The sequence below is a fragment of the Ammospiza caudacuta genome, chromosome 8 (genome assembly GCF_027887145.1).
Source record: "Ammospiza caudacuta isolate bAmmCau1 chromosome 8, bAmmCau1.pri, whole genome shotgun sequence".
Classification (NCBI taxonomy): domain Eukaryota; kingdom Metazoa; phylum Chordata; class Aves; order Passeriformes; family Passerellidae; genus Ammospiza; species Ammospiza caudacuta.
In genome coordinates, this window is record NC_080600.1 from 33429050 (window position 1) to 33455983 (window position 26934).

The 26934-nt window shown below is 43.5% G+C and overlaps 1 protein-coding gene across 1 annotated transcript in view; it reads left to right on the plus strand.

Annotated features, from left to right (window-relative positions):
* Positions 1-2876: 2876 nt before the first annotated feature.
* PDIA5 (protein disulfide isomerase family A member 5) overlaps positions 2877-26934 on the plus strand; it is a 98170-nt gene continuing 74112 nt past the window's right edge. Inside the window, exons 1-3 of the mRNA XM_058809476.1 lie at positions 2877-3006; positions 14391-14517; positions 17506-17593. Of these exons, the coding sequence (XP_058665459.1) occupies positions 2923-3006; positions 14391-14517; positions 17506-17593 (299 nt within the window). The 5' untranslated portion in view covers positions 2877-2922. The remainder of the gene's footprint in view (positions 3007-14390; positions 14518-17505; positions 17594-26934) is intronic.

Sequence of the window (26934 nt, forward strand, 5' to 3'; positions counted from 1 at the left end):
GGGTCCCAGCAGAGCCTGTGTTGCCCCTGGATTCTGTATAGCTTGAAATTTGACTTGTATCTTTTTCTGTCTGCTCTGCTATCACTTTTTGTGGTAAAGGTGACTCATTTTATCTTTTGTGAGAAGCCAACAGAGACTTGTTCAGGTTAAAAAGAGAACAAAGAATAAAGCTTGTCAAAAAAAGCAGAAACATAGAGGAAATGTGGAACGTGTAATTCCTTACAGACATACTTACTGTTCAGTCCAGTTTTGTATTTTATTCTTGGTAAAAGAGGTGTTTGAATGTAGATAGTCCAGTAAGGATTAGCAGACCCAGTGCAGGCCTTGGAAACGAACGGTCTGAAACTGTCTGGTTTTATAGCCTTGAGCAAATCATATAATCTCACTGCCACTGTTTTCTGATCTATAATCCAAGGGTAGTAATGCTTTCTTCTCAGTGGTGAATAAATGAATGCTTTCATAGTGTTTTGCAGTGCCATATACAAATATTACAATTACAGAGAAGCAAGCAACATATGATATTAATGTCAAACAGATACAGGGTAAACTTGGGATACTAGAAAGCAGTGCACTGAGATACAACTGTAATGAGTTCATTAGTAATGCACGACTGGATTGATTAAGTAGTTGCCACTGTGTAAAGCCTTGTCTAGAGCTGATACTTGATATATTATTTTGACCTGCGACAGATGCTCAATGATCTTGTCTCTTAAGTTTTGGCAGTGCCTGTCATGTCAATACAAATTACTGAGCTGTACTGAACGAAAGAAGCTGTAGTTGCCACATGGATACCTTTTCTATATTCTCCTGTATATAAAAACTGCAGCTTCCCAAACTGGATTTTTTATATAACCTTTCAGAAGCTCAGTTTGAAATAGCTTGTCGTCTTTTTTTCTTTCTTCCTGAGAATGTTTCCTCTTGCCATCACAATAAAAATGTACTGCTGTGACAAAACAACCATGTTCCCATGATTTTATCCTTTCCTATCACAATGGCAGCACATCCTGTATGGCTATGACACGGCACAGAAAATTCTACCACACTGAGGTTACTTTTACATTGCCTGATAATGGTAACCGTGATGTGAAGCATCAGAAGATATAACATTTTTCTACACAAAAGAGTCACAGGAGGACTCAAGCAGTCTTTGAGGATCTGGATATCCAGCTGAGATTAGAGGTCTGGACGTGTCAGGGTAGTTGCATGCAGAAGCTTTTCAGCTATAGGCTGGGGATTTGAAGATGAACAGCATCTAGAAGAGGTTACCTATTCCTGTTAGTTTTGATAGCTTATTTGAACTGGGATTGAACTGGACATCCAGACCCTTTTACTAGCAGGCTGGTTATCACAGGCTGGGAGGTTGGCACCAGCAGTGGTGGTAACTAGTGCAGCCCACCCATCTGTCCATCCATCCATCCCAGTGCAGTCAGTAAGGACTTCAGGTGAGAGGAGGCAGTGTGGATAGCAATAGGTTAGGGGTGCAGATATTTGGCATAAAGGATGTTTTGTTTTGCGTCCTTCAACTGTGAAGTGAAAAGATTCATGCTTTTTCCTTCCCTAAGTCTCCCTTCAGCCATCCATCCCTTCTAATCCCAAACTCCTTCTGATGGCTTCAGGGCTGTGCCTCATGTGTGCTTTCACTGGCATTTTAGCAAGAGCTGAGGATTGCTAACCTTGTTTTAAGGCGGGCTAACCGAGGCCTTTTGCAGATGGGAAGCGAGGCATAGCACTGTGAAATGATTTGCTAAAGGTTATCCAGCTGTGACTGAGAAAGTGTGCTCTGATTCTGCTGCAAAAGATGCCACAAAAGTGTAAATGCTAATAGTAATAACTTTCTCTATGTGTATTTCTGCTTTGCAAAATTGTGTTTCCACCAGGGGACTTGTTAGTGTCAACGTCATTCAGTTTTCATCATCACCACTTGAAGTGATCAGTCAGCTGTGTGGATCTACAAATTGCTCCCTTGCAGCCAGCCTCTTAGTCTAATGCTCGGGTGACAGTCAGCTGTAAGGATCAGGCTCGAAGATGCCTTTGATTTTCCTTTGATGTTTCTGAGCCAAGGAAGAATTTCACGCAGCCACTGGGCGGTAGGTGAAGATCCCTTCTGTTTGTGGGAAGCCAATTATAACGTGGCTGACCTGCCCTGACCTGAAGATTACTGGCAGGACATCTGGGATGTCCTTGCGAGGCAGAGCTGGCTCACTGGATGTGCCAGACTCAGGGCACAGACCGATTTGTTCGTCTGGATGCAGCAACCATTCCAATACTGTGATTATAATGGAGGCTGCACAAATTGATCCTGGTCAGACTCAGTGTATTTATTTATTTGCTTGCACTTTGGCATCATTGCCGACGTGTGAGGATAAACAGGGTTCACCTTTAGGATTTAATGAGCGGGAACAACTTACAAGGACAACAGGTCCTAGTTTCTAATCCTCTCTACCAGTTAACTCTCTCTCCCCTTTCATTATTTTTTGTTCCATTGTTCACCTCTTATTCCAGATCTAAGATCAGCTAAAGCTTTTAAGACCCCAGACAAACAAGCATCACGAAAGAGGCTGTGTGCCAGAAGCCTCTTTGGAGTAAGGCACACGTCGGGAGAGAGGTGGAGGCACAAAGAACCCCGGACGGGAGGCTAGTGGGACGTGAGAGAAGAGCTGGAACTTTTTAACCTCGGCTGAAGCAAACGGGACTGGGATTTCGGGCAGCATTTCGGTAGGGATTGGGCGTTTGTTCCCCAGCGCGGGAAGGCTGCGGTAGCGGCACGGTCCCTGGGGGATGAGCATCCCGGGCGCGGACCGGACTACAGCCCCCGTCATGCCGCGGCGCGGGCGGGCGGTGGCGGCGAGCGCGCCTGCGCCGCCAGACGTGGCAGCAGCCGCAGCGGCGGCGGGTCCGGAGCGGGTCCGGCGCGGCGGCGGGATGGCAGCGCCGGGGCAGGGCGCGGGGGCTGCGCGGCGCCGCGGGCGGCTCCCGCCGCTCCCGCTGCTGCTGCTCGGCCTGGCGGTGAGTGGTGCCGGGGGGCGGCGGAGGCGGCGCGGGATGTCCCCCGTCCCCGGGCCGGGGCGGGGGCGCGGCGCGGCCGGCGGAGTTGGGCGAAAGTTGGGAGCGGGACGGGCCCCCGGGGCCGGGCGCGGCGGCTCCCCCGCCGCTCGCACCCGCCGAAGCCGCGGGCGGGCTCGGCTCGGCACGGCTCGGCACAGCCCGGCATGGCCGGGCTCCGGCAGCGCTGCTCCCGGGTGTCTTCCCAGCGCTCAGCCCGTGTGCTGCTCTCCCGCTTCCCCTTTCCCTCCTTTCCCTTTCTCTCTGCCTCCCAAAGCACCGCCCGGAGGAAGCGCTCCCCGAGCGGCGGCGGGCTGGGGCCCCGGCTGCCCCGGCCCCGGGGGCTCCGACCGGCGGCGCTTCGGTCCCAAGTTTCCTGTGGAAAGCGGTGCTGTGGCAGAGGGTTTCCAGAGGATTTCCCCGGTGGCGGCTGTGCCGCAGCGGAGCTGCCGCGCTCGGCTTCGTGCACCTGTGTGCGGCACCCCCGCCGCGGCACCCCCGCCCCTGCGCCCCTCGCATGTGGCGCTGTCCATCCCGCTGCGCTCCGGGAATCGGGCTCTGCTTCATTGACGTTACGCTGACTAGAGCGCTGCTTACCTCAGGGAGGCTCCTAGACTTCCAGAAATACTTTAAAGTCTGATTTTACTTCCTTTTTCTTTTTTTTTTTTTTTTTTAATCCACAGAATTTAGCATAAATAGCTCAAAAGATTAATGAAGCCATGCTTTAAAACAGTACTTTATTCCATTTATTATCATGAACTACAGTTCGTCCTTCTGCCCGGGCAAATGAAGCTAATAATTAATGAAAAATTACGTTAATCTTTTTATGCACAAGTGATCTGAAACGTATTTGGAAATGCATGACTGTGGAGTGCTCACCTAGTTCATACAAATCAAGTGTGGAATTGCTAATTGCCATATGCTTATTCTGTACTAATATTAGAATTGCCTTAGTGGGACAGAAAGATTCAGCCCTGCCTGATGTAGCCTTTTGCCCCTGGCAGGGCCATAGCTCTCGGCTCATTCAGGAGAGAGAAGAAATGCTGTGCATTCTGAACAACTTTTGCATTAAGCTTGATCTAAAATCACAGACCTCTGCTATCTTCACTTCATTGATTTCAAGTGAAACTGAAGGCAGGCTGAACTCTCCCTAAATGCTGGAGAGGTCTCACTGTGAATTTTTTTTCTCTGTAGCTCATCTTTAATGTATGCAGTAGTTTTCTCAGTAATGCTTGTGGCAGTGCATTCCTCAGATTGAGCATGTACTGTGGACCAAGGGAGTTACAAGTGGACTGATTTTCCCTCCCTTCAAAATAGCTAAGCACATGGAGTTATTTCTGGTATTTCCTACTATATCCACTATGACTGTCAGACCTTATCTTACTCTAACATTCATTTTATGTTAATGTAAATATTTTCCTGTGATTTTTCTTTGTAGATTAAAAGATATTTTCCCCATCTTTCTACATATGAATCTATTGTTCCTAATTGTCCTGGTTGCTCTCTTTGACCTTTTGTGTTGCAGAGCTGGTATCTTTGAGATGAGCAGAGGGGCCCTGCTGTTGTCAGTGAAATTATACAAAGCCATTTTAATTTATCCACATTATTATTACTTACCTTTCTTAATTTGCCACAGCAGTTTATTTGCTCTGTGATGCTTCATGCTGAGCAGATGTCTTCATTGGGCTGTTGATTCAGCTAATTCTTTCCCCTTTGCTGTGTACAAGTAGTTTAAATTATTTCTTCCAATTTGCATTATCTTGCACTTGAAGGTGTGATTTTTCATCTTGAAATACGTAACTCGCTGTACTCGAGGATTGAAAAACTAGTTTACAACTTTACAGCTGTGAACATAGCAAAACCTGCTTTTAATTTATTTTGAATAGATGTAAGGCTGTTAAATCAAATGGTTCTCAGTGTATAAAGTTAAACTAAAAGTAATACCAGCTGCTTGGTAGGTCAATGAGAAACATTTTTTCCTTCCAGCCAGTCTTTTTTCATGTATCCCAATGTGTTTTGGTTTTTTGGCTTTTGTTTTGTTTGTTAGTTAGTTTTTCTGGAAGTGCTGACTATTTGCAGTGCACCTGGAACGGCAGCTAGAGTTGTGCATGCATAGCACTTCTGAAAAATAGGGCTCATTTTTTGACCCAGAATTGGGGGTGGCTACATATATAAAAGGGAACCTACAAAGCTGAGTGAAAAATATGTTTCAGTAGCTTCTAATATAAGCTGTTAATTTGTTACTTTCAGCATCACTGTGGGTGAGTGACACACACATGAGAAAGATGGTGGGGGGATCTCTGCCTGCTGCAGTTTTATTTCTTGAATGAGTTGGAGAGCCATGAGGAAGTTGTGGGTTCCCTGTTTGGTTTATCAAGTGGTTGACTGTATTTCATGCTCGAAGGACTGAATTTACTGTTCAAGGCACTGGGAAGGAGTTTTACACCAAGGTGGATTAGCATTTCCTCTGGTGCATCAGGTGCTGTGCCTTGCCTAGCAGAAGGCAGCCACTGCTTCCTGCAGGATTTTGCATCTGGGTCTGTTTGCTTTGCAAACACTGATGAATATTATCTGATACCAGTGTGGCAAAGATCAGTTTGTCTTCCAAGTGTTGGCTTAATGACAGAGAAACTGAATCAAGAGTCCAGCTGGCTGAGCACTGTTGGGAAGCAGACTTTGTGACCTGGTGCCACTCAAACCCAGTGCCTTCAAAGAAGGGCTTGGAAGGAACATTTTCGGCTTCCAGCTCCTCAAGCACTCCCTTAATCCTTAGGGAGTGCACTAGTGAGCCCTGACACTGACTTGTGAATCCCAGCCTGCAGGGAGGGCTTGGCCATGATTCCCTGTGTGCTGAAGGCAGCCCTGCAGCGTGGCAGCAGTGGCTTGCTTCTGGTGAGTTTGCAGGCAGGCTGTGAGCGCTGCTTCATCACTGCAGTGCTCAGGTGCTGCTTCCTGTTGTGGCATTTGGGCTTGAATTCAGGAGTGCCTCTTCCCATCCAATTACTGTTTGTACCACGGGAGCCTCTTTGGGCAGTGTTTCCTGGCAGTCAGAGGGAGGGTATTGCAGAGACAAATTCTTACTTGCTGTTCCCCCACTGTATTCATACTTTGTCCATTCCCTCTGCAAAATATAGATTTGTAAACTCTGATGTGAGCTATGCTGTGTGTCCTCAGATGCCCTTCCCAAATCAAACCCTGGCTTCGTTACTCCACTCCATGCCTTATGGAGGGATGTTTTCAATCCACTGAATTTGGTGCCACAGCACCTGTTTAGCTCAGAGCCCCTGAGATGCTGGAGGCCCTGCAAGCGTGGTGTCATCAGAACTGGTGTTTCTGCCCAGGGGTGAGTTCATGGTGTCCTGAGCCATTGGTGATGGAAGAGGTGCTTGTTCTGTTGTTGGACATTTCTTTTGCCTTTTGGTGATGGAGTTCCTTGAATTCTCTGTTTCAGTAAAATGGAGGTAGTGAGGTATTTCTTGAGAGCTGTGGCTGGAGGAATGGAAAAACTCTGGCTGCAAATTGCATTGCACTAACTAGCATTGCCTTAAATTTCTTGGTGCAGGCAGGGTCGCTTTGTAAATAAGTTGTTGTTTACCTTGTTCCTGCCACCTTTTCAAGGTTGCGAATGGCAAAAAATTGTGATGGCAAAGCAAGTCTTTAGCTTTGGCACTGTGTCAGCTGTGAGTGGCTGGTAGCGTTGGTGGAGGGTGCTGTGAATTGCACACTTGCAGGACGCAGACAACAAAGGTAATTTAATTTGTGACTGTCTTGAAGATGTCCTGTGTTGTTTCTGGGTTTAGAGTCATATAGCCTGTTTGCTGGGTGACTGCAAAGAGACTTTTTCTCTCCTCTCCTCACTTTTCCTGGATATGGCACACCATGACTGTGGGGTTGTGCTGCTCTAGGATCAGCTGTGTGCTGGTTTGTTCTGGTGCTGCCTTCCTTTTGCCTCTTGCAGATCACTTCCTTTCTGTGTGAATCTTGCTCCAGCTATTAAACTTTGTCTCCCATCACCTGGCAGAAGAATGTGAGGATTAATTAGTTAACATTTGTGCAATGCTTTGAAGATAACAAATGCCATATAAAGTGCTAGAGATTTTCAGGTGTTATCTGTTGCCCTCTCTTCCTTATAAATCCCATTAATAGTGGTTCTGTCTTCTTTTTATAGTACCTCCTACGTGCTTCTTGAGTAGGTGGTATTTCTTTAAACGTCTTGAAAACCCAAATTTTAGTGGGGGATTATGTGGCATATGCTTTGCTCATGCCCTTAACTTCTGTAGCCAAATGTGCTTGCTCAGAAGTGATATCTGAAATATTATTTCATCGACAGCTTGTTTAATATATGTGTGGTGCCATTGCCTGGCTTGAAGAGAGAGAGCTTCACGTTCATAATAAGGAGAAAATTCTTTGTCAACGTTAGTAATTGACCCTATTACAGTCAGTTGTTAATTAGTAAATGGTTGCACAGGTTTTCCTTCACAGAGCATTGGAAAACCAGTGATAAACCATACAATTAATTTGCTTCTCAGAGCCCTTTAGAACATCCTTTAGTATAGACTATTATGCCTGTAGCTTAAGCCCCACTGTGTAAGAACAATATGAACAGTAGAGTCTAGTCAAATCTTGACGTCTCCATGGTATTTTTTGCTACCTTCTATATTTGGAAAGTGAACATAGCAAGCACCACCTTAAGTGGAATGTCTTATTAGTAGCGTTCTTCAGCCTAAGTTAGAGAGTACTAAGACACTCTTTGTCAGGATTTTAATTTGCCTTCCTTTGAAAACAAAAGAAAATATGTTACTTACCTCTTTGCAGATATGACCCTCCATGTCAGTACCGCTTCTGTTTTTTAATTTCTGGAGCAGCTTGAGGTGAGAGTTAACTGCTATGGATTATGTATGCAGTAAGAATGTGTTCTTCCACAGAGCTTGTGAGAATGACCAAAACCCATGAAGTGTCCAGTGGGCATCTCTGCAAATGTTGGGCAAAGCCACAGTTTTCAAATGCTGTTGGTCTTGCAGTGCAGAAGTTGTTGATTTTCCTGTGTGTCTGCTGGAGCCCTGCTCACCTGGCCATCCCATGCTGCTGTAGGTGTGGGAGTTGCTGCTCCCCACTCCTGTTGGTGGCTTTTTGGATTGGTCACAGACATCACTGAGCAGCCTTTGTGCTGGGAGTCCTAAGCAGGTTGCATTTTGTGAGCCCCCACAGGGGCAATTGGCAGAAGATGGTTTTGTGATTCCAGTGTGATTGCAGAAACTCCTGCAGGGGCCACTTGAGCTGTGACCCTGAAGTCTGAGACCCAGGAGCTACTACCCTTTCTCTTCCCCACTCCACAAAGTAGTTTTTTACCAGGCTTCCTTGAGGTACCTCTGGGTGACAGAGCTAACCTGTCTCCTCCCATCTGATTTGATTAAAATGTTTCTACAGCTATTTTAGATATTAATCATGAACGAAAAAAGGGGACTGTCCTACTTATCACTATCCATCTTGGAAGGCATTTGTTACAAATGGCTCAGTGATCAAAGCAGCACAACCCTGAATGTAAATAGCAGCAGAGGCAGGGCTCCTGAGTGAAAAGCAAGCAATTATTGCACAAGGTCAAGAGTGGTTTGTATGATGAACAAGGAAGATAAAACATCTGCAGTCAAACTGTGATTCTTGTAAACAAGAAGGCTTTTGATTTGAACGTCTTGTATTTTTCAGTGGGAAGGAATTAGGAGGGAAGCAATGGGTCAGTTTCTCCCTTGTGCTTGCCTGGAGATGACTTAGGCCTGGTATTGGCAGTACATGCACCGTGTCTGCACCACGAGACCTGGCTGTGCCACCAGCTGATCTGCAGATTTACAAACCTCTGTCACCACAGTGCAGAGGTGTCCCTCCAAGTCAGCCTTCTGAAGTGCAGTGCACAGTCCATCACAGGGCTCATTTTGGGAGCTGAGTGGGAAAGAAAAGGTGAGATTCTGTTTTCTTGCTGGGATTTATTCCCCTTGATCCCCCCCCTGCCCCCCATTTTAATGTGGAAGATGAGACCCTTACTCAGAATGTGAACTACTCCCCTCCTGAAGAAGTTTAATAATGAAATAAAATTCAGTCATCTCCATTTCTGCTTGGAATTTTGAGGCAGGTTTCCTCTTCAACTAGACTTCTAAAAAATGCCTTGTCAGACACAATCTGTTTCATATGCACAGGGTTGCTGATTGATCATATTTACAGTGGGTTGAGTGCTGTTGTCCCAAAGTGAGAATGACACCAGTGGGTGGCTAAGCTAAGGCAGAAATCCGAGTCAATGTCTTCCTGCAAAAGTAGAGTTTAGAAATTGTGTTAGGCTGTGTCCCTGCCAAGCAGCAGTTGTGCTGGAGTCTGTTGTCGCAGCCCCAGCTATTGTTGATGAATAGTGTGCAAATTGGCTGCTAATTACACATGTGTTAGTGTGTGCATAAAAACTGCATGTTGACATATGGATTCAGGCACCTAAGCACTGTTTCAGCTGCATATCCATTTATACTTTTTATGCATTATTTGTGTCCAGGGAAGTATATATTTCTGGCTCTTGAGCTGCAAATAGGAAAAATTGGTAGTAGTTTTTCTGTCCAGTGTGCGCTGCTACTCTTCTGATAGAAAACAAAATTAAATAAGAAAGATCTATTTTCTTGTTTTTAAAACTGTGTGTTTTCGTTGCCCTTGATGTAAAATAAATACATAAGTAATTCTCCAGATATGCTGCTTATCCTTTGCAAAAGACCATGCTGTCATGAAGCTTTTGTGGGGAGCAACTCATAAATTGAACTGGGTTCTGTGGGAGCAGTAGTTAACATTTATCACATTTAATTTGAATAAGAAATGTAAAATATGAAAATACATTCTTGTGGCTGTTTGAAAGATATTCCCTTTTTTCATTTTAAAATGAGATTCAGAGAAGAGTAAAAACTTGAGAAATAGACTCTGCTTTCTCAGATCCTTGATAATTTTGAGAAAACATGGCCTGAGGGATGACCACATTTTTCAATAGTGTCAGTCCTGGAAGTATAATTAGCAAATAGCTATTTGCCTGTAACTCTCTGCCTCTGGGTTTCTGAAAGCTCAGATCTTCCTTGGGTACCAATTGTAAAGGGAGTGGGGTTGTGGAGTGTTTACTGCTCTTTAACACGTGCATATGTTTGGCAGCTCTGCAAGGAATTACTAGACAGTGGGGAAAAAAAGAAAATTGAACCTTTTTGACTGATCAGGCTTCTGCTACCAAGCTTGCAAGATCATATATTTAAATACAAACTTTGAAGAACAGAGACAGTTGGAACACATGGGGGGTTTGTACCTTGTACTTGAATAACTGTCTCAGCAGTTTTGAATTGACTGTCCTGAGGATTTGGGTTCACTTATGTTTTCCTTGAGAGTCTTTCATGCATCTCAGACACTACAGTCACATGACTGATGTGTGACCTATGCCATAAAAATTCTGTGAAAATAAATTCAGATTGCAATCTTGACCTGGGGAAAATCTGCAGCCTGGAGTTGGTATGAGATTTGCATTTCATAGTCTGCCACGTGTAGTCTGTCTTTTTTTGAAGGTCTCCACCAAAGTTTCCTGCATCTGAGAACACCAGGTGACAGTTGTGTCACCAAGCCAGCCATGGATAAGGACCTGTTACGATAGGCAACTGTGCAAACACAGCACAAAATAAAATAGACCTTCCCTCAGTTGTGTTGCAGTTTCTCTTTGCCATAACTGGCAAGAGTGGCAGAGATGTTGTCCATGTTGGTCCTATTATGCCTTTTACTTTGGCAGGTATCAAGGTGGGCAGCTTCTTGAGAAAAACACTTGGAGCACTTCTTAACTTTTCAGAGGTGGTCATGAATAGATTTTAAAGCTTTAGGATGCTCAAGTGACAAGAGAGTTTAGCTTGTTTCTTATTTATAGATTTCCATATGTGTGAATGTAGCACTTCCTGACGCATATGAGAAGAGGCTTCCTGCCCAGGAGGGACTGTCACCTTTCCTGACCTTTTCTTTTTTTAATATGCGCTCATCTCTTGTGCCCTGGATTTAAACAAGAAGCAGTGTGCTTGATTGGGCAGTGCCTGGCTGATGAGCTCTCCTGCAAAATGTCTGGAGTAAATCTACCCGAGTCATGACTTACAAATAAATTCATATAGCACAGTACATGCAAATTAGCTTCATCTTAGCTGCTGCTTTACCTATGGGCTGTGCAGGAACATGAGCTTGGTTCTCTGTGGAAGAGTGCAACTGCTTCTATAGAATTCTTTTTTCCTGTCCTCTTAATTTTACATTGTTGCCAGAACTAGAGGCTGTAGCTGCTGGTACAGTCATCACTGCTGTGACTCTAGAGCAGGGCAGAGCAGCCCCGTGTTTGGGACTGACTCCTTGATGTCCCTTGCCTTCAACAGAGCTGGTAGGGAAGGCAGAGGTTCTTCTGGAGGTTTAGCCATAAAGCAGCCTCTTGTTTCTTCCTGGGTATTGATGAATTTCAGCAGGAGAAAGTTGGAGAGTGCAGAACTACTTAATTCTTATCAGTTTGCAAATATCATGTAGTGCAAACAGAATCAGGGCTGGCAAATTTCTCTGCTCAGCCAATAACCTCCCAGTGCTGCTGCAGCTGCCTTAGATGTACAGGCAGGGCATTTCTGTCCAACTCGATGCCTTTGGCTTGGACCTTCTGGGTTTTATAACCAGGAAAGGCTGCAACATTTATCTTAATTAAAGGGAGATGATGATTTATTCAGCTGGATGACTGGTGTGCTTGTATGCACAATGCCTTTCCCACTGGGTTTTGGGCTAAACCATGGGAACAGAGAGAGCTACTGTAGTAAAACTGCAGGAAAATGAGTAGCATGTATTGATTTGGTACTTGGAGAGGAATTCGGCAAAGAAGCAGTGGATATATGCAATGTGACATGCATCTCCCTCCAAGTTCCTGCTGTTCCACCAGTGTAGCAGGTTTTCTGTTAGTGGCAACACTGACAAGGCACTAGTTAAAGCTGTCATTGTTTTCAGAATCCAATTTTTCAAGAAGTTTATAGCTCTGCCATTTTAAGGAGAGAAAGGAAAAAAAAGAGAAAAAATTCCTGAAACTGGCAAAACAGCCTTTCTAACTGGAAAAGACAGGGAATGCCTATACTTAAAACCATAAAATGGCGTATGTTGGAAGAGAGTTTAAAGATCATCTCATTCTAACACCCCTCTTCTGAGCTGTTGGTGAGCACTTTAAACAAAGTTTACAGTATCATTTGGTGTCATGTTGAAAGTGGCATTTGTGGGGTGTTTTAGTCCAATTGCTTCTTTTTGATAGAATTCACAGACTAGAATATCCTTGAGTCCAGTTTTTTAAGCCAAATGAGCAACCTGTAGTTTCACTTTTTCTGTGTGTTCAGCCTTAGTTTCAGTTAAGCTTATTTTTTGTCTTCTGTAATTCAAGGCATAAATAGAACTGTAAGACACTTGAATAGTTACAAAAATTGAGGTGAAGGGAAGAATTTAAAAAAAAATACTTAGCTTTAAAAAGATCTGCCCATAATGTTGGATTAATTTCTCCTGTGCAGTGGTTGGTATTGATGGTGTTGGGGAGGGCTATTCATGTCTGTGTCACCTCACTTAGCCCAGCTAGATTTGCCTGCTTTGACTGGCAACACCACATATTCATCTCAGAAAATACACAAGTGATACACATACATCAGCCTGGAGTAGGAAGGTTGAGCCCTGGACATCTGGATTTAGAAGAATGTGAATCTTTTGGTCAAATTAAAGCATCAAGGACATTTATACTGAAGCTGGAGGCTGACTTGCAAATGTACTCTCTTCCTCTCATAATCTGTCCATCTGGGGCCCAGTGGTGGAATCCCTGCAGAGTGGGGTAACTTGTTCACTGTTAGATTTTGTGTTATAGGTGTATTTTCTGGTAACTTCTAAGTTCTCAAACATCCTGGTTGTTTTGAGGATGATCTCCATCTCGGTTCAGCTTCTCTCCGTTGCCTCTTGTGTCCCAGGATTCCCCTCATGCCCTTTTCTTTTCCACATGGAAAGACATGTGGCATTTATACAGTTTGCTTTGTAGGTGCAGGTTTTGTTTCTGAGCCTCAGTGACTGTGGTGCTTGGAAGTAGCTGAATTTGAATGAAGTGTGTGCCTGGGGCTGTGTGTTCTGACTTCATTGGCTTAGTCCCTTCTTTAAATACTGCATGATGTAACACATGGGATGCAAGATCTGCCTTTTGTTTCTTCACATCCAGTGTGGACATATTTTCCAGCCTGGTTGGAATAAGGCACGATCAAAATCAGTTCTGTAATTAAGGAAATGTTGAACCTCTTGTGTGTGTTAGGCAAATGAGCTAAAGCTTTTACCCAAGCAATTAAGTGTTAAGGTTTTACTGTAAGGTGAATGGAAACTAGATAATTTCTCCAGCTAAGCTTCCCTTAATCATTCCATTAGCACGAATTCAGTACAGTGCAGAAGGCAAGCAGCATAGCCTGATGGATAAGATTATTATTATATTATTATTATTGAAGAATATTGCAGTAAGAATAAGCAGTAAAGGCCCCAGCTGAGGTTATGGTCATAATTTGATATGAGCTTTACTTCATGACAGTCAAACTCTGCTCTGGAACTGTTGTGATTTAAACAGAGTAAAAGATGCAGTGGAAAAAAAAAACTTGTTTGCATAGATCCAGAGCTGAGATGCAGAGAGATTAAATGCTGTGTCTTCCAGGTGGCCAGTGGAAGCTGAACAAGGCACTGCTGTGTGTGTGACACGGTGTGGGCACTGGGAAACATGAGCTCTGCTCCACTTTGGAAGGGTGGGTGGGAGAGGGCTGTGCTTGGTGCTCTAATGCGGATGCTGGATTGCTTGCATTTTCTGCTCTCATTTCCTACATCTGCTCCCTGTCAGTGTGGGTTATTTTAACTTCATGGCTGTCTTCTGTAGGGTATCAAAGTGCTGGATTGAGTTTGCAGCATATTCAGAGACGTAGGGACAAGAGTGCTCTCAAAGTGGCAATTTGCTGCTTCTCTTGGTAAAGTATGTTAATTCTACATAGAATTGTTATCTGATTATCTAACTTGGGAGCAGACTTTTAAAGGGGGTGGCATCTTAAGTAAAACCATATTTCTGGATGTTGTGTTCATTTTTCCCTGTAAGGGTACTTGTTAGGAATGTATTGACCCAGTTTCAATAAATCACGTGCCTGGCATTTTTTCTTTTAGTTTTGCTGATCAAATCAATGTGATAGCCTATTTAAGGCAGCATGTCTCAAGATTATAAAAAAAAACATGATGGCAATTTGCAAAAGCAGGTTATCTTTGTATTTGTGACTGATGTTTTTGGCTCTCTGTTTCCCCAGGCATTCTTGCCAGCATTCGTGCACTCATTGAAGGTGTCTCCACTCATAGAAAAAATAAGTGATCACAAGGATTTTAAGAAGCTTCTCAGGACACGGAATAACGTACTGGTGCTCTATTCCAAATCTGGTGAGTCTTTTTTTTTCCTTTTTTTCTTTGGTGTTACAGCTTTTTGTGCCCAGCAAGGTGTGTACCAAGGAGCTTCTATGTGACTACAGGGGCTCCTTGGGGACTGGAGTCCTTTGTTTTAATTCAGAGGCTCCTGATGTTTCAAGATTGAAATCATCTTAATTCAGCCTTCTAATTGCTCTGTCACATTGGCAAAAATGTACTTTATTCTGGCTTTGTCTCCAGAACTGGCTCCCTTGTAATAAGAGCTTTCTGGTGTGTTTATCACAGTAGTTTGCAAGTTTTGATTTCCTGGTGACACTGAAAGGCGTAATGAATAGTTACAGTACTGAAATCAATCCATCTTTGCTTCTGACAGTTTTGAGTGTCCCATGGTTGTCTTTCAGCTTTAATTAAAAAAATATAAAAATAAAAAAAGAACTGTTGTGTAAGATGGAAAATGACTCATTTCACATTATGCCACCTGTCCCCTTGAATCTTTTTGTTGGTTCCTCTGTCATTCAGGCTCACCTTTCTGGCTCTCTGCAAACTGTTTGCTCTTCCTTTGCTCTGTTCTGCTCCTGCTCTACCTTTTCTCCTTTCTTGCCTTGGTTTTTTTTGGGGGGTGTTTTGTGTAACACCATGTAAAATCAAGAAACTATCTTTAAACTCCATACACAAGTGCAGAATACTTTTGTGAGTGTGGAAGTAATTGGACAGCAAGAAGTAAAATGTGTAATTAAGCTGATTTTCCTTCGTGCTGTATTATTTTTGTTGTTGCTTCCTTCTTTATCCTGTAGGCAGACAGGACAACAATGCCTTGTTTGGGTGTTGGGTTATCCTTTTCTGACCTTTTCTGTTGCAAAGGTCTTATGTCAATTAAACACAGTGATGGTAGGGTTGCTCTGGGTTCACAGTGTATCAAATTGGAGCAGCATATGGTGACCAATATCCTCCTCCCTCTGCCCCCCAGTATTAGAGAATATTGCAGGCAATTATGTTCAGGTCCTGGAGTAATTAACTTTATTTCCTAAAGATATGCTTATTCTGAAACAGTTAAAATTATATACGTGGCTTATTTTTTTTTATTGAAATACTTGTGTTTTGCTATAATGGGGAACTGTGAGCGCTTGAACTTGGCCAAATGGTTTTGTAGTAACAGGTTCAAAGTGAAAATCATAAAAGAGTTTCTAATGCTTTTTGATTTTTGAAAGGAACACTTTAGATAAAAAGACATCTGTATTATTCAGCTTCTTAAAGGGAAAATTTTCTTTTTACGCTTAATATTTTAAGTGGTGGTTGCTTTCATTTTTAGCAGCACAACCAGAACACTTCAGCTGTGACACTCATCTAATAAATGTTGCCCTATGGGCATTGTTCAAAAGCCGTGTTACGGAGATTTCTTTTTTTTCTGTTTTTGTTATTTAATTGGTTGGTTTTAGCAGTCTAAAGCACTGCATGCAGAGCTGACTGTGGAATTAATGTTTCTTCCCGGAACAGCGATCCTTGCACAATTTGAAATCTCTTGCCCAGCAGTCACTCAGAAAGAGGGGAGGGGAAAAAAGAGATGGGAATTTGGAGATGTAATTTCAATCCCAGATACATATCCCCCAGCTGTGATGAGATGTTGGCTGGCATTTGGTCGTACTGCTGGAACAAAAGCTTTACTTCCCAGCTGAGCAGAACTAGATGTCACTTGCTATTGCAATCAGAAAATTCATTGGTTTGGGAGGTGTCATAATTTGTGGGAGATGTTTAGTTCCCCCTGCCAGCTGGGTGTCCTACCAGGGGTACTCAGCTACTGAGTCTTCTGGGACAGGCTGGAGGCTTATTTTTAAAAGTGTATTTGCCAAACTGTTCCATTCTAAGCACAAAGAATTCCCTCACCTAAGTCCCTGTGTTGGTGAGAGGTGGGAGTTGCATGTTCTGGGTATTGGGGGTATGAGAGTTTCTGGAGAGCTGATACATGTGGGTTGGTGTCTCTGATGGCATCAGGCCCAAGCAAAGTCTGTAAAATACAAAGAGGCTGTTTCTGGCTCAGAAGATTGTTGAGGTAAAACTTGAGAAGGTTTAGAAATTATTTGATGGGTTATCCCTACATGCTGTTTCTGCTTGTCTACTCTGACATCTACAGGCTCTTACTTCCTCAAATGCTGGAGACAAGATATTGGTCTGCAGAAGCACTCTGTCTGTCCCAATATTGCCATTCTTACATTCAGTTACTTGAAGTAGTTGTGGAGATCTGAAAGAGGCTCTGGGTTTCTATTTTCTGCTCATTGAGGAAGGAAACAGTTCCTGTTAGATTTTTTGGGGGGAATGGATACTTATTTGTACTGCTATATTTTTCTCTCTTCTGTTTATTTTTAATACCATTCATAAGACTGTTTTGGAATGGTAGTGATTTGCAAAACCTGCACATGTGGCATGACATTATAAAAATCTCTGTTGAGTATTTATAATACAGCCAGTACTTGGAAGGACCTTTTCTGGGTACTGCTTATGACTGTTGGTTTGGGTATCTCCCAGGGTTATTATGAGGATAAAGTCTGTTATTTTCTGTGTATGGCTGGGGTAGAATTAGGGAGGCAGAGATGCTGAATGACTTGGCCTTACAGCTGATGAAAGTCCTAAATGAAATTGCTCTAATTAGCAGGCTGTGGTAGAAACTGGTTCATCCCCAGCCACAGGGAAGAAGGCAGTGTTGGGATGGAAGCTGTAGGAGAGGACACCATATAGCTCTGTAAATGCAGCTCAGGGAGTGTGTCTGGAAATAGCAATTTCAGTGTGTTGTTTAAGGGGGTAGAGGGAAGGAGCAACCCAGCTTTACCTGCAGCCAGCTTTCCTTCTAGTTTACAGAAGATTTTACTGATCCCTGTTACACTGGTTTCTTCAAATGAGACAAAATGTTCTTGGGGTGCTTTGGAACATAGAAATGCAACGTTGTGTTGTTTTGTGTGGAGTGGTAATGCTATTATTAACAGAGTTTTATTATTTAATTTTGTCTTCCAGCCACTGCTGCTGAAAGCTCACTCAGATTACTGTCCAGTGTGGCCCAGGAGGTGAAAGGACGAGGTACTATAAGCTGGATAGACTGTGGGTATGTGTTGTGCTCTTTTCCTTCTTATTTTCCCTTTCCCCTTTTGGCTTTTATTGCTATCTTAGCTTTTTTATGGCTCTGAAACTTTTTGCCTTTAAGTGGACACATAATTCTGTGTAGTTTCTTCTATAGGGAGCTTATATCTTACCATCTTCTCCTCCTTTGAACAAGTGGAAGGGAATAATTTTTTTCCTTATGGCTGTTGTTACTTCTGTGGCAGCATGTTTTTCAGCCTGAAGCTGAGACCCCAGCTAACATTGCCTTTCATAGGTGACACACAGGGTGCAAGCTTTTTTTCCACAAGCCAGGGGAGGAGGAATCTCACATGTTGTGCCTCAGCTGGAGGGCAGTGCAATTCTGCTCTGGCAGCAAATATTGTGTGAGCAGTAAGGCTGTTTGCTTGGTTTTGAAGCATCCACCCATTTGTGTGTCTCAATAAAATGTGTTTTCTTTTAAAGACCTTCTTCTGTGGTGGTATAAGTTGTGGCAATTTTTAACGTGAAGGCAGAGAAACTTGTTTTTGTAAGTGGTGATGTGTGTGGGGAGGAATGAACAGGTGTGTACTTTCTGGTTTGCAGATGTGAAAATCTCCACTGTGGTTGAACTCAATAACAGTTTGCTTGTGGTTTTAGCTTGTGTATTGTAGTGCCTCTGCAGCTCTGAGAGCTTTGCCTGCAGGTGGCAAGTTCCCCTTCCTGCATTGCAGAGGAGCAGGTTGCTGCCTACCTGTGTGTTTGGGTGGATTGCCATGGTATGAACAGATTGTACACTGTGCTCAAATGTAAGTCAGCTCTGCACATCATGTGGCTCCCTTAAAATTACACTTCTGAAACTAACCCTCATCCATCAAACAGTGACCCAGAATAAGTCATTGGTAAATGGGAAGTTAATGTGGGTTTGTGGTTATTAACCTGCCCTGCTCCCCCCTGCCACCAGGCAGGTATCTCTCCTGTGGAGTCCTGTGCCTCTGCCTTCTGTTTGCATTCTGCTGGGCTCATCCAAGTGCACACACACTTTCATCTCTGCCCAACTGGTGGGGACAGAGTTCCAAGTCATCTGCTGGCAGGAAGCAGGGCTGTTCCTCAGAGGTCAGTGAAGCCTGCAGCACTTGCCACCTGCTGAAAAGCCAGTGGATTTTCAGTATTGACTCTGACAAGGTGAAGGTTGTGAGGAGATCTGGCATACCTCTGAAATCCATGAAAACCAGTCTTCATTTCTAACAAAAGCACTGATAAGTAATTTTTTGTTGTCAACAATGAGGGCTAGCAAATAGGATACTGAGCCAGCCTCTTGGCTTCAGCCTCTTGGCTTCAGTTTCTAATCAGCTTCAGTTTCTGGTTATGGCCTGCTTGTTACCTTTTTGTGTCTTTTGTTTTAGGCTACCTCTGTGTTGGGGGACTTAGTGCTTACTCTGGGTGTGTGTATGTGGTATATACAAATCCTGGATGATGAGGCTGTTCATCTGGTCCTTCAAAATATAATACTGTAATACAGTATAATGTAATGCTGTAACACAACTAAACAAGAACTCTGTTCAGGATTTATTTTAGTGCTGGGTTGGACAAGAAAAGATTCGGTGTTTAGGACTTCAGTTTGAAATCCAGGGAAATTCTGGCACTTAGTTCCACAGGTCAGTCTCCACTCCTGAGTTTGTAAATAATGTTGATGGGAGGGAAGTGGTTTTTGATGGGGAGGTTTGGTTTTGCTGTAAAATAAAATTCAATTAATCAAACCCTTGTATACTCTCATTTTCCAAATGTTGGCATCTAGACCAAACTTTGTTATGGAAGCTACTTGCAAGAAATGTATTTTCAAGTCTCTCCCATGCAGTGCTTTAATACTTTTCATAGGAATCTTGGTACTTGCAGTGCCTTTCCTCTCGCCATGAGGAGGAAATACTGAAAGGTGAGTTAATCTCAGACAGTGAAGCAGTGTGGTGAAAGTCATGCTGTAAGGGGTTGGGACACCTGAGAATAGATTGGTAGATTGCCAAAATTTGCAGTAATGCTGCAATCAGATTACCAGTTCCTGAGTGACAGGCAGTGACCAGGATGTTGTAACATGACAATAGGTGTAATTCTCTCTTTGAGGGTAAAGCAGAGCTGTCTTTCATGTCTTGTTTGGGAATAACCTGGAAAAAATAGCTGGGCATTTTTCAGAGATGGACTTCTATCCTTCTGTCACTCCTGATAAGGGATACCATAACAGGGTCTGTGAGCTTGCTGCATGGGGCAAGGTGAGCTGGAAGACTGGCTTGTGGTAAAAGAGGTCTTGGTGGATGCAAAAAGAAACCCCAAACAAATAGTTTGAGGCTAAACCAAGTTTTGTGGTTGATTTGCTTGTTAACTTCTGAAGCACTCTGAAATCAATCTAATAGTGTTGAGGTAGCTTTTATACAATTTTTTTTTTCATGAAAGGTTTTTTCCTTTGCATATTGCTTTTTAAAAAATTGTATACAGATGGCTGCACCTGTATACAATATAGCAGGCTGTCACCTGCTGCAGTGACAGTACCAGAGGCTGCAGCAGTGCTGTCTGCCCCAGGTCACAGAGGGCCAGTTGTAGGGCCTGGGCAGCTGAGTCCTGCCAGAGCGGCTCAAGCCATTCTCCTGCAGCAAATATGCTGGGAGGCTTATTTGCAAGTCTTCATGCTGAAACAAACAGCACACAGATGCAGGGATATTTACAGCACAGGCTCAATTTGTTTTACAAATACTGACAAGAAATGTCTTGTTTGGCAGCAGTATTTAGCGGGAAATTTTGGCTTTGCTCTTCACATCCTGCTGTACTGGGCTTCTTTGCCTTCGGATCCAAGCGTTGACAGGGCTGGCATACATGTAGAGTTGTGGTTTGTGCCTCTGCTTCCCTGTGGCGATGATGGCAGCCTTTTCTTTCCTTTTTTTTACTGATGGTGCTTTTTTTTGTTACTTGTAATTCTCCTTCCCCTCATTTTCAAGAGAAGGCAAGAACATTCTGCTGCATGGACAGAGATCAGTGTGGATTGCTGACTCTCAGCAGCATGTTCTGTATTTCATGTGGTGGAGGGGAGTGTGCAGGTTTGTGGCTGAAGTGTGGCATTCAGGACTTCCTGAATGCTGGTCTGCATGGAAACCGTGCTCCTTGGCCTTGGCTTCTGTTGTGTCTGTGATTTAAGACAGGGATTAGCTTTGAGCTTTCAGTTCCAGGTTGAGTGCTCTCAGAGAGAGAGGGAAGTTAGTTTTTCAGCATGATGTGGGGAAATGCTTGGTTTCTGGCTGAGACACTGTCGAGTAGAGGAGGTTGCCACTTAATTTGTCACTTGGAGGCCGGGTAGCAGAGACCCCCATTGTGCTGGGGCTTGGGAAGTGTAGGGCTGGAAATGCCATGTGCCCGCCTTTCCTGCACAGCTGGGCTCACTTGTGCCAAGTGCTGTGCTGGAGTGTGACCCCCCCTGCATGTGGCACTGCAGATAAGGTCCTCATTGGGAGAGCTCAGTCCCTTCCTGCAGGCAGATCCACACCTCCTCCTAGAGATGAAGGGACAGCTCGAGAATTGCTCCCAGCATTGAAGTGGTCAGTGTTTGCTGCTGTGGGCTGAGATAGCATATGTGGCTCTATACATGGTTAAATGTGAAGCTATTTCAATTATGAATGAAAGACCCAGCAGTGATGTGACAAAAATATGCCTTATTTTAGCCTTTACATGTTTTAATTAGGAAGTCTTTGCTGAGGCGTTTGACGTTGAATGAATGGTGGTGTGAGAGACAAGAGAATACTGAACTAATTATGCCTGATGAGATGCATGGTACTGGGGATGGAGCACAACATTGCAGGTTGCTAAATCCTCAGTGTTCCAGAGAGATGGAGCAGGCACCTTGGGAACAAATGTTCTGGGGCTCGTGTCTGGGGACATGGCACGTTAATAGGAGCTGGGAGTCACAGCTTCTGTTCCTGACTCTGCTAATGAGTCACTTCTTGTTACTTTGTGCAGTTACAAAAGGTGTATCTGTTTTCCAGGCAACTGGGTAAATATTGCCTGATTCATTAGTCAATGTTTATAAAGAGTGTGGAGAACTTTGAAAGGAAAAATGCTGCAGCAGCATGAATGGGTGCTCTTTAGGGCATTCCGGTGAAATTGGAATGGGCATGTAAGAAAGCAGGAGGTTGGGCTATTTATTGAATTATTTTTTAGTTGTAGGCTGATAGAAATTGGGAGGATTGAAGGGCATCATAGGGAATTGAAAACTTAGGATATCTGCAAAAAGGCACAAAAGGATGTGATATTTTCCATCTCAGAGACTGGCTGCTGCTAACTCTGGTTGGGGTTTGTGCTGCAGAGCCTCTGCATCCCCCTGATCTCACAAAACCTCAATTTTTTAAGGCCTGGTAAAACTGGAGTTAAGCACTGATGTGGTCAAGTAAAACAGGAGTTTTGTTAGAAACTCCTGTCAAATCTTTGTGGTGGCAAGTAAAAGGTACAAAGTGATGTGCCTGGGAACATAGCAAGATGGAATTGCACAGTAAAAGTGATGTGCCTGGGAACACAATAAGATGGAATTACCTTTTGAGTAAAAGACAAAGTTGTTGCTGCTTGTATTTAAAGCAGACGAAGCTCTAGTCTCAGTTTGTGATGTCCTGAGGTGTGGTTTTGAAGAATAGTCATTACAAAGTTATTCTCTAGCCTTCTTAAGTGGGTTTTGTGACAGACCACAGTGTGGGCAAGGACTGATGTTATTTGGAAAAGTGTAACTAGTTTGGGTGACATGGAAAGAAAGTAAAATGGCTTTGTTGACAAGCAGAAAATGTGTTTGGCAGGTTATTAAGCACATTATGATCAGGTGCAGCTTTGAAGAGGTTGAAAGTAGCTCTCTCCATCCTGAATATGATTTAGGAAACACTCCTGGATTTTCCAGTTATTGAATTGTCTCATGTTTTTATTGACTATAACTCCTGCCCAATTGTGGATTGGTATTTTTTTTAAAAAACACCCATTTCTTTGGCTTTGGGTAATTATTCTCTGCTCAAACTTGCATGGTTCCCTTTACTGTAGGTCCCAAACATAAACAAAGCTGTGTGATTTCCATCTGCTGTCATAGCGCGTGTGCTTGGCTTTAGCACATCAGACTGCTAGGAAGAGGAAATGCCATCTGGTTAAAATGTCTGACTAATTTTTGTTTGGTTTTAATCCCACTTTTTCTGCTTTTGTGTGTCATTCTTTTAGTCCCTTTTGTGTGTCATGAGTATCATTCTTGTAGTCCCCACCCCCAATAATTACTTGTTATTGTAGCAGTCCCATGACACTTAGCAGAAAGGTGAGACCATAATTTGGGTGGCAAAGCAGTACATTCAAACCTACACAGCTAAACATGCTGCTTCACAAGAGAGCCAAATCTAAAGAGTACTTGTCTCTTCTGGGGTTTTCCCTGATATCCTTGTTTTTCCGTCTTTTAGATGAGGTTTTCCCAAATTTCTGATTTCCTAATGCTTAGATACAGAGCGGCTTTACTTATCCACGCAGTCATAAATGAATGTGTTTAATGCCTTGACATAGCAGGGAGAAATTTCAGAAATAAGGCTGGCAGTACAGATGGTGTTCGAGTAATTTTGCTCTCTAGTTTTTACCTTCATCCTGTAAAGCCACTCAGAAGTAGGATTTATTTAGGAGAATAAGTCTACTCATCTTTCGTACTTGTAGCTGAATTTTAAAGCTGATAAAAAGCTTTGAAATTGCACATAAAACTGACCAGACCTAATAAAGAGAGAAAAAAGAAAGAAGCAATGCTGCTCTTGCCCTGGTACAGCCCTTTCTATCTAAGCAATTTGTGGTGTCTGGGATTTCTGCATTTCCCACAGTAGCCTTGAAGGTGCAGGGCAGCTCAGGGGAGGATGGCTCACAGTGCCAGCGTGGGGGAGGCAGCAGGGGCTCTGTGTGCAGCTGCTCCAGGGGAGGTAAGGCAGGTGTTCCTCAGGAGCACTTTGCAAGTGAGTTATGCTGCCAGTGTGGTCCTTGTGTGAGTGCCATTTAAAAGGGCAAACTGCATTTACAGCATAGATTTTCGATGCCTTCCTCCTGTCTCTGTCATAACCTGTCTGTGTGGTTAAGGCTCATTCATATTAAAGCCTTTTTATTTTACTGTAAGAGTGACCATGCAGCAATCTGAAAAAAACTTCTTTTTTAAGTAAGCTGTCAGTTCCTAACTTGAACCCTTTCAGTCTGGTGTATTGCATTAATTCAGAAACACAGAGCAATTAACTAAATCCACAGCAGTGGTTGGGGTATGAGCCTGAGCTCATGTCTGTTTCATCCTAAACTTGAATATTCCATGGGTTTTGCCTTAGAGTTGCTCATTAACCAAATCTTCAGCGTTGCTGCTTTTCAGATCAAAATGAAGAGTAAGCCAGCTCAGATTTAATGTAAAAGAAGTCACCTCTGTTTTTCTGCACCCAGTAATTCAATTAAAACATCCTCTAGCATCCGTCCTCTCCAGGCCCATGGTGCACCTAAAGGTCATAAATGGGTGCACAAAGGGCTGCAGCATCTGTGTGCCCATGAGTGACATGTTGAAAACCTGCATTTTGTGTTCTTAGATTCCTGTGAACCCGAAGACAGAGTAGTAGTCATCTTGTGTCCCAGGTTAGGGCAGTGTTCCCCTCTGCCATGTTGTGTGATGGGGGAAGCTGCTGCTTAGCAAAGAATTTGAGTGTTAGGTGGTTTTTCAACTTCCTACAAAGCCTTTGGTAGCTCTTGTGAATTTGTTTACCTTATTTCTGTGCAGGTATGTGGGCTGCCAAGTGTCTCTTGCTAATTTATATTTCCATGGGAAGCACTGTTCATTATAACTTCGTGACTTTCTGCAGGGGCTGGAGCTTATAATTTTTTCCCTTAATTATTTTAGCTTGGCGATATGATGATACGTGTTACCTCTTTGTCTTGGTTTTCCTTCTGCTTTTTGGCTTGCTCCTGCTTGCAGTAAGAATTAATCTCATGGGTTTTAATTTTCAAAAAATACTTCTTTTTAATCTTATTCCTCTAGATCCTTGGCCTTTCTAATTGACTAATGGGCACAGGGAGTCGTTTGTATTGGGTGACAAGTGGTGCTGGGTCTCCACAGCACATGGATTACTCTGTTTGCATTCCTGGCACGTTCCAGGGGAGCGTTTGGAGCAGAAGGCTGCAATCATCTGCAAGGTGATTGCAATCCCCCCTTGAAGTGGGGATTTTTGCTGCATTCTGGGGGGTAAAATCAGACCCTAAATTCATATGAGACTCTGTCCCGTTCATCTGCTAGTCCTTACCTTTAATTCTTTCCAGCAGTACATTTTCTGGTTTTGGCTTTCAGGCTCCCCCATCCCTTAAAAGACTCAAGTTTTTCATGTGCCGCAGTGTTTGCCTGGTTCATTTGTTCTGTGCTGTGGAAACCTGATGCTATTGTAACTTGTTCTAGAAGATAATTTCCATCAGGAACCCAGAATGGGTGCTAAACATTGCTTTTTTTTCCAAGACAAATCTTGTGTTTAAGCTTTCTGTGCTCATTACTTCTGCATCCGTTTCTTCTGGTCCTGTTCCTGTTTTGGTGCCTGCAGGTCCTTAAACCTCACTCAGGAGCAGAATCTCTAAGTGCCTTTCTGCATTGATGGCTGAGTATGGATTTTCTGTTCAAGTAGGTGTAAGCCATTACCATCCAGCTCTTTGGAGAAGTGCAAGCCTGCTTGATGGTTTGAGAAGTGATTTTTTTCCCTAGGATTTTTTTTTTGTTTCTCATTTCAGATCAGTCTCGAGAGAGTGATACAGGAAGGTGTGGGATCATTATAGAGGAGCCTTACAAATGTGGCATACTGTGAGCAGCAGTAGTTGGGGCACTGCTGGCCTGGGATGGGAGGGAGAAGTGAGGATGATGGGGAGACAGGCAATGCCTTCAGTCTGAGAAGAGAAGAGTTTTGCTAGAATCAATCTGGTTTTGCTTGGTCAGCAAAGTACACAAACTGATATATTGTAAATGGATCCCACCACACAGTATTTGTTGGAGGGTGGAATTGATAAGACAGAGCACAAGTCAAAATCCCATGTTGTCCCAAACAATGGCTAATGAATTTCCTTTTTTTATCTCAAAACCTTGTAGTAGCACATTTAATTACAAGTGACTGTTAATGACTTCTCTTTCAGATTGGGTTTGCAAGTGCAAATGTATTACATACTTTTAGGAGGCTTGAAGAAATTTTTGCTGCTAACACTTTTTTTGCTGCTTTTTTGGGGTCACAAGCTCAATTAGTTGTTTGGCAGGATCTCAACTCCATGCTTTCCCAGGATGTTCATCAGTCTGTTGTCTGGAGAGTGTATTCTATGGAAGGTAGCCAGAGGGTATTGCAGGTGCTGTGCATTGGGCGGGGAAACCCTGTTTGATAATTCACTTCTGACAGCTGGACTGAAATTGCAGTTGAACTTCCTGAAGTTATAACTGGAGTTCTCTGAGATGATTTCCACTATAACATAAAAGAATGAAAGCATCTGAACAACAGGCAAGAATGAGAGAATGTGCTGGTAACAAGATGACTGCTTTGACTGGTACCTTCCGAAGCTTTTCCAGTGTAGTCTTGCTTCTGCTTTGCTGTATTCCCTTGCTCTTGGAGCCTGCTCTTTCTCCTTACCTGCTCAGTTTCGTCTCTTCCAGCTGTTGGGACAGTGACAGTGTTTGTACAGTCACAGATGGAACAGAGCCTCCATTGCATCAGAGTCTACAGGCACAACTGTGATATAAGGGACTGCTGAAGCATCATTTATGTGGATTGTTGAGCCCTGTTTCAGATGGTGAGATGTACAGATAAAAGAGAAAATCTGTTTAGAAATTGTGAGGTCTGTGGGTTCCATGTGGTTGCATCATATGCTGATAGAGGAATGAGATAGTTTTTGTGCAGGCACATTTACTGACCTGGTTGCTTGAATTGGTTCTGTCAGCATTTTTATTAATTACTTTTCTTGTCCCTGTAAACCCTCTAGGTAGGGGTGAAAAAGAAGGCTGGGTGCACTCTGCATTGAAAAGTGTTAAGGGATGCCAGGGCAGTGGCGTGGAAGTGATGTGGCCACACAGCATGTGCACACTGTGCTGCTACATTGGCAGCTGGAGACATGAATGTTTTGGGATGGCATTTTTGCCGTTGCTGAAGAGGAGATTGGACAATCATTCCAGATCCTTTCTCCCCAGAGATGTGGTTGTGGGGCTGTTTTCCCGCCTTCACGAGAGGCCGATGGGCAGCATTGCATAATAAGGGAAATAATTAGGAAGCTGCAAAAGATGTTATTTGTGCTCATGAAAGAGAATGGTGCTGAGGATGTTTGGTCTTACCATGTTCCTTTGGGACCCGACTG